The sequence below is a fragment of the Crassostrea angulata genome, chromosome 10 (genome assembly GCF_025612915.1).
Source record: "Crassostrea angulata isolate pt1a10 chromosome 10, ASM2561291v2, whole genome shotgun sequence".
NCBI classification, from domain to species: domain Eukaryota; kingdom Metazoa; phylum Mollusca; class Bivalvia; order Ostreida; family Ostreidae; genus Magallana; species Magallana angulata.
This window is the reverse complement of record NC_069120.1, coordinates 2917650-2926018: the sequence shown is the minus strand read 5'-3', so window position 1 is coordinate 2926018 and position 8369 is coordinate 2917650. Positions and strand designations below refer to the sequence as shown.

The following is an 8369-nucleotide window of genomic DNA, read 5'->3' as shown; positions in this document are numbered from 1 at the left end:
AATAACATTAATGGAATTTCGATCCCGATCAGAATTGTCAGGCGGTTTTTATTTTATATATATATATATATATATATATATATATATATATATATATATATATATATATATATATATATATATTGCCTAGAAACTGGTTTCTGGGGGTAAACAATATTGAAAATACATTCCTACGTGTATGTTGTTGCCTTAAAAATAATCCAAAGCCCGCCTCCAATTAATGAAAACATTCTCGGATTAAAAAAAGCTCGTTGATCTCGACTCCTCCTCTATACTTGTAACATAATCATGATAAATCATCATCGTCGTCATAGTCATAGTGTGACATGTGGTGTTGAGGAAAAAAGTCCACATAATATATATCAGCTGTTTCTAGAAAATTGTTCTTCTGACACTGACTTCGAGTCAAGTTGACGAAAAGTTTACCTTTGCCAAATGGTGAATTTTTAATACGTACGTACCTCCTATGGCACGCCAAATTCACAGAAATGAGCTAAACATGGTTTCACATTTGATAAATTAGGTTATCGACGGGTAACTATAATTTACGAACCGCAAACTATAGTTCACGATTCGTTAACTATAGTTTTCATCTGTAAAACTATGTCTAAGGTACGGTTGTAAACTATAGTCAACGAATGGTAATCTAAGTTTATTTTTCTGCAAATAACGTTGACGATAGATTTTGCTGATATTAATAAATATAGATTCACATATGTAAACTATAATTTACATTCGTTAACCATAGTTTCACAATTATGAAACTATATTTATCAAAAATACCATATTTTGCAATCGCAAATGGTTGTTTTCAATGTTTATTATAGTTCTACACTTCTGAAACATAAATGATCGCGCTAACTATGGTTTACAGATGTGAAATATAGATTAACGGCGTCAAATAGAGTTTCACAGATGATAAACTAGGTTTATCAACTGTTAACTATTGTATACGGACGCTAAACTTTAGTTAACAATAGTTTACTGTTAACTATAATTTACGGTTCGTAAACTATAGTTAACGATTCGTAAACTATAATTAATGATCCGTTTACTATAGTTTTCATCTGTAAAACTATATTTAACGTTTGTAAACTCTAGTTAACGAATTGTAACTCTAAGTTTATCTTTCTTCAAATAACGTTAACGATAGATTTTGCTGATAAATATAGATTCACATCTGTAAACTATAATTTACATGCATTCGTTAACCATAGTTTCACAATCGTGAAACTATATTTATCAAAAATACCATATTTTGCAATCGCAAATGGTTGTTTTCAGTGTTAATTATAGTTTTACACTTCTGAAACATATATGATTGCGTTAACTATGATTTAGAGATGTGAAATACAGATTAACGACGTTAACTTTAGTTTTCTGTCCGTAAACTATAGTTTACAACCGTTAAACCTAGTTCATCGACCGTGAAACTATGATTATCTCATTTTTGTGAATTTGGCGTGCCATAACGTCCCTTCGTTTCGTTTCAGAATTTAATGTCTTGTCCAGTAACTAATAATAATCAAGCACATAATCAATTTATCACCATCCTCGTCATCATCGTCATCAACTTGCTGATAGTACATCAACAAAGTTTGATTTAATGTCTTTTTAGACGGAGGCTGTATAACTGTACAGCCTCCGTATATATATTGTGATTGTCTTGCCCGTGACGTCAAATAATGTTAACCATTCTAGCGATGGACGAAATAATGAATAATTATGAGATTCGAATAATAAACATGGTGTGCCTGTTTGTCTCTGTCGTATATCGTTCGTGTATTATCAAGTAATCTCCCGCAGAGACTATTTTTCTTTACAGCTGCACCCTCTGCATCTTTTGATTCTTAAAGGCCGAGAAAATAAGCACCGCCTTCAAATTTACCTGGTCAGTGTACCTCTGTCAATCAACTAAATTGAGGCCCCAACTACACCACTTCAATTTGTGCGATTATCTGTGAAGCTTGAATAATATAAATCCAAATCCCCCAAATTACTTTCAACGTGATCGTACGTAGTATGACGTACATGTTTTCGTTTACCATGTTGAGAGAGAGAGAGAGAGAGAGAGAGAGAGAGAGAGAGAGAGTTGTTACACATGCGTCCTTTCTCTTTGCTTGAAATTAAACATCGCAAACAGTGTAGAATACATGTACTTCATTGTTAGACATGCTTCTTTTCTCTTTACTTGAAATCAAACATCACAAACAGTGTAGGATACTTTATTGTTATGCATACTTCTTTTCTTCTTACTTGAAATGAAAACAATTAGAACAAAACTTTTCCCCTCTGATCTTGGAAGGAACGCGTGGTGCACCTCGCGCATTGATTTGTTTGACAGGGGTATCACGTGGACTCGGACTGAAACTGCATACCGGATTCAATCACAGTGTACTTTATTCTTTTGTGGATAATCGAATACTAGTTTTATGTATATATAATATTAATATAATGAATGAACGTAAAATTACGCCTAAAACGCTCTCTCTCTCTCTCTCTCTCTCTCTCTCTCTCTCTCTCTCTCTCTCTCTCTCTCTCTCTCTCTCTCTCTCTCTCTCTCTCTCTCTCTCTCTCTCTAAAGATCACAAAAAGAGAATATCTGGATCGACTCTCATTAATCAAGAAACCCCTTCTGTAAGATAGAAAGGGGGGGGGGGGGGTTGTACGGTAAGACGAAGTAGTTTGCAAATTAGAGATTATTTTTTGTCTTGAAAACAGGTGTGAAAACCCTTAGGACATGCCATTTGCTACCTTGGGTTTCACTTTGTAAATCCCTATACACAGGAAATAATAGCGACTTAAACTTAATATACACAAGAAAAGAAATGTGTACATAAATAATTCGGGTTGTATGCGTTTAATAAAATGTACATTTCCCATGTTTTTTTGTGATGCAAAATAATGACCTCTTTCCATTTCTTGTAAAGAATAAACACCTTTAAGCTGTAATATAACAATCTTATAACTGAAGGTAAGATAAGAGAACAACACTAATTATTTTAATATTATCTACCTAACTCTGGTGTCAACCTGAAAAATATCCTTGCGACCTCAAATAGTAAATCACTTCGCGAATATTCTAACATGATTTGCGGTAAGCGCGCTGTTTTTCCTTGAATAAAAATATCATATATTGTCATTAGTTTAATTTCCTCCGAAATGATGCCGCCGTCTATCAGTACTTTGATTCATAATAAGGAAACAAAGGTAGGGGAGAAAACCCAGACAACTGTAACCCTAGGCCTAAGACCGGTGACAATCATTGGTTTCCTCTCTTTCAACTGAATGACAATTACACTAGTTTTATTTTGTTGCCTAGTACATGTAGTAATAGATTTAAAGTAAGATCTTAGTCGGTCATATATGTATTTGTACTTGTATTTGTATATGATCCAAATAACGGAGAACCGTAGGGTGCGGAGATGGGGTGATCTCATCTGGGAAAATTACTCCAACAATTAGAAACAAACAAAATAAATTAATTAATTAATCAATAGAAGTGTCCTGATGATATAAAAATATTAGTATAAGACTTGCCAAAAATATATCTATATTAAAAACTATGTTTAGCTGGGGGTTTTAGAAAGCCTTGGTCGGAACTTACAAGAGTCATGTTGTAAATTTTGTATTTTCTGGGTGGGTGTAAATACAAAATTTAAATTGTTATGTTGTAAATTTTGTATTTACACCCACCAAGTAAATTCAAAATTAACAACATGACAACAGGGTAATCCATTTAATTAATTTATATAGATTTTTTTTCTCGGGAGCTAGAGGAAAACTTTATTATAAATCAGGCCACTTTGTGATAAAAATAACCAAACACAAAGAGTTTTGATTTTTATATTTTTATTAGAAAAGACAAGTAAAAATAAAGCAAGCCCTATATAGTCAGCATGGTGGCGAGAGAAGAGACGGCTCACCATGCATATTCGCCGTTCTTCCTCACATCTACAAAATGTCATGATCATATTTATTCTTAAAAAGTTGAAAAACATAAGAAATATTATTACATATTCATTAAGCTAATTAATATAATAGCTTTGAGTTACTTGTAAATTTTTACGACATTTTTAATACCTTTTTTACACTTTGTGACACGTGTGTGTGGGTGGATCAAACAATGCCGCAGGGGCGTGGTCAATATGTACGTCAGATATAATATACGTCATCGCCGAATAGGCTAGAAAATACAAGAGAGGTGTGTTCGAATGGAGTGATACATGGAATATAGTTAATATACTCCTTTTCTAGAATAAACCTAATTGATTAAACATAGTTTTATTGACAATAATATACAGTAGCCCTATGTACCACTACAACTAGTCCTATGTAGTGTGTGTGTGTGTGTATATATATATATATATATATATATATATATATATATATATATATATATATATATATATATATATATATATATATATATATATATATATATATAGTGTATATTGTGGGACACGACTACAACTAGCGTTATGTTATAAAGTATACTATAGTCTGTCCCAAGATATTTTTGCCGCATATTTTCTTAAATTATTCAATATTCATAAATACCTCTTGGTTCAGACGATGTTCATTCAATAGTATGAAAAAATCCCAAGATTTCCCCTTTGAAACGCCCCCTCTAGCTTGTCGGGTATCAGTACACGGCTAAAAATAAAAAGTCTACGAGGTTTTTCCATTGCCAAGGAGATGAAGACGCCCGGATGATAACGTTGAAAAATTGCGCGAGGTGTCCCGAGTATTTCCGAATGGAGAAAAGATGTCAACATTCACCATTATAAATCTCCGTAGGAAATCTGTTTTCGTTCCTGTGAATTTTTACGAGGGAAAAATGATAATGTGTGAATGAAGTTATCTTGGGAATTTTCCCTTTCATCGATTTTAATTGCACTTCAGTCACAGGTATGTGTATTTTTATTAAAAACCGTTCAAATATGCAGCATAAATATCTTGGGACAGACTATAGTTCATAACTGATTAAAAAAATGTTTTCGGAACACAGAAAAGGAAGTTTGTACCTCCGTTTAGAAATCCATGTTCTGCTTGTAGCACTGGCAGACACGTGCCGGGAGAGATCTCTGTTAACATCCGGTAATTGATGATGTCAGTTCCGGGTATTGAGAAGCGCCATGTTTGGATATTTAGTGGATTTTTCGGAGATCCAACGTATCCCGTTGAAACAAGTTGTGCATCAACTGTGAAATATGATAAATATTAATACGAATACTAATTGAATATTCCTAAGATCATCGTCAAATAGTTTACAGTATTAAAGGTCATGGAAAATTTTACTCAATAGTTATAAGTTAAATCAAACGGGGGGGGGGGGGGGGGGGTGGTTAAATTATTAGTTTACAATCACATCACTGGAAATAACACTTACAGCATGCTATCTTATTGGTTCTTTACAAAACTCTCATCATATATTACAGTCATTGGAGGTTAAAGCCAATTTTTTACATTGCAGAGAAGATTACGTCATATTTTCACGTTATTTCATAAAGAAGATACACGTTAGTTTACAGTCAATAGAGAGGTTAAGCATTTGAACGTGACCGTGTACGAGTACGTGTGATTAGGGTAATCCCCTAGGTATATGTGTATTACGTCATAATTTCTGCATACCGCGTAAATCTACAAGTTGTACAAAACGTGTAGAATCAAGAGTACACGTAGGTGAAAACTTGTAGCATTTTTAAATTAAAATATGGACTTTGTGTTTATCAAGCATTGTTTTAATTAAAGCAGACGATAAATTGAGGACGACTGTGGTTTTGGTTTCATCAAATTCATAGAATTATTTAATAAACAGTGAGAGTAAACTGAACATGTTGAAAATATTAAATCTAATGATTTTACACGTTCGCTTACACGTACATATTATTAAACATACCCTAAAGTTTGGTACGTGTACGTGTAAACATACCTGTAGCTCCACACGTACCCGTAGACGTACATGTTCAAATGCTTAACCTCTCTAACATTTGAAGCAGTCACGAGACAGGAAACAACCACGTGCATGACAGTTAACAGCCATCTTACCCGAAATGCACCGGTCCTGAATGGTGGCATTCATGTGGCTCTCTACGCAGTGATCACCGTCTATCTTAAACACCCTGTGCTGTAATACGACAAACCTTTTATGCATATCAAATATAAATCTGTTTTTAAAAAATCTTTATAAAGTATACGTTTCCATATTACAAAACATGCAAATTATGGCACGACTTGATAGAACTTATCTCACCTTTAACTGAATAAACTTTAATTTTGTCAAATGATGAACTTTCAAACAGAGAGTAAAACCTCATTTCAGTGTACATATTAATTAAAATATGGTATGACCTGGTCGAACTGAAAAGAGCACGAGCTTACCTTGGCGAAGTCTGCTATTTCCGTGTGAAGCAGGTGCCCGCCGCCAGGTAGAGTTATACGAGTCTCTGTTCTTGACCGCTCTGTCGGGTAATCGAAATAAAGCAACACCCGGTTCTGCAAAGAAAATGTCTTTACGTGAGAAACCGAAAAATTGAACAGAACTTTCATAACTCAGAAGTATGTAGAATCCTAAAATAAATATTAAAATTTGAGAGGAACTTTGGGAGGTTTTTGTAGAGTCATAGAGACGACGCTGAATTTTACTCAGGATAAAATGATTTGTATTCGAAACTATTGCAAATAAACATGCAACTTGCAACCAATCATGCTAAAATTTCAAAGGATCATATGATAAATATTTGAGCTCATTGTTTTTATATACGCAAAGACCACAAATTGTTTTTAAGAGTGCACCTACGTCAACAATATTTGGACCGCTGTTACTGAGGAAACCACCCGTGACGTCCATATTAGACCGGAAGTTAGTCGGCACACAGCACCTGGTGGCTGATTCTGTCAGTAGGACCTGCGTGCAGCAGATGAGGAGAAGGAAGCTGTAAATTCGTAGAGACATCGGGAGGACTAGGATATAAAGAACTCGAGCACTGACCATCTTACAAAGGTATATCTAGTGCGCTGATAAGAAATGCATGACATGTTTTGAAAAGTTCGGAATTCCGTCATATATGTGTTCTCAATGCATGACTTTCTTATCCCAGATAATTCGCCACGATTTGGAACATTATATTTATGAGACGCAATTAAGATGCTTGTGTTTCAACAAAAGCGCCCAATGATATTGTTTGCAAGGAAAAATAGGAATCGATCTATATATATAGTGAGAGGGTCGAATATTTATTTTTCCTTTCATTATCCGAGATTAACCTTTACAAAAAAAAAACGTCATTTATCATGACAGTGCCAAACACTCCGTTTTCGGAATCCGGCCAGATTCTTTATCTTATAAAAAGTGTTAAGTGTAAAAAGGTGTACAACGAAAAAACTATTCAATGAATATCCTTTCCTACACGATCATTTTGTCAAATCAAATAAAGAAAACAACTTAAAAAGCTGAAATTATTAAGCTACACATTCTTCTGAATTCAAGTTATTTCCCTCTTATTGATGACAAGTTAAAGAAACCAATTGTTGTGTCTCGTTTCAGCGAATTCGGTCATTAAAGATTTTACTAGAGAACGGCGAGGAATTCTAGCCTAAATGTACTACATTATCTACTAGTGCCCTTGACCTTTCCAGCGTTCCGGGTCCGACTCACGGTGACCCCAAGGTCAGAGTATACATGTACCAGTAATTGGTTATCTTAGTGACGTCAGATACAATATACTCCATACGCCAATTCACTGAAGTACATTCTGACAATATCACGAGTGACACGAGGTTCGCATACCTGCCAAGTGTCTTAAAAACTCTATGAAACAAGAGTTTCGGAAAACCGAGTAACTGACAAGTAACTGACAAGATTTGGTTATGGGACCTGTTCCTTCCATTATTCAGTTGATTTACCTAACATCCTTGGATATGAGAAAAGGCAAGATGGACGCCGGCGATATTTCTGGTTACGGGTACATGCTATAGAAAAATATCTTAATCGTCAAGAGTCAGTGCCGTTTACTTAAAATTAATTTTTGTTACACTTCTAAGCGAAAAGTTTATACCTCTATAGAGATATACTACCAGTACAGCATAGAAAAAAATATCCTTCCAATAAATTACACTTCTGCGTCGCCTTTCAGTTAGTTTTGGAGCAGGTCCCAAAGTGAAAACTGCAAGGTCCTAAATTCACCAAAGCTGTTTTGACTAGATAGGATTTCATGATTTATTCAGTGATAAATAAAGTTTTCAAGTGCTGAAAGCTTAAGTTTATTATTTGGCCCTATCTTCACCAAACTTGAATGGATGGTTAACCTTTGAGTAAAATGTACTTGACAGGCTTGGGTGATTCATGTAAGCCGTATGATTCAGAT

General features: G+C 34.4%; 1 protein-coding gene and 1 long non-coding RNA gene across 2 annotated transcripts; one reads left to right on the top strand and one right to left on the bottom strand.

Annotated features, from left to right (window-relative positions):
• Nucleotides 1–3833: 3833 nt before the first annotated feature.
• LOC128167085 (uncharacterized) lies at nucleotides 3834–7000 on the bottom strand. The gene is made up of 6 exons (XM_052832608.1): nucleotides 6803–7000; nucleotides 6385–6498; nucleotides 6052–6130; nucleotides 5028–5204; nucleotides 4084–4186; nucleotides 3834–3954 (listed from the first exon to the last, which is right to left on the bottom strand). Exons 1-5 carry the CDS (start codon nucleotides 6995–6997, stop codon nucleotides 4089–4091), a joined length of 663 nt encoding a protein of 220 aa, XP_052688568.1. The 5' UTR covers nucleotides 6998–7000; the 3' UTR covers nucleotides 3834–3954; nucleotides 4084–4088.
• On the top strand, nucleotides 6888–8254 carry LOC128167086 (uncharacterized). Its single transcript, XR_008241214.1, has 3 exons — nucleotides 6888–7006; nucleotides 7550–7967; nucleotides 8139–8254. It is a non-coding gene; the product is annotated as an uncharacterized LOC128167086 (long non-coding RNA).
• Nucleotides 8255–8369: the final 115 nt, after the last annotated feature.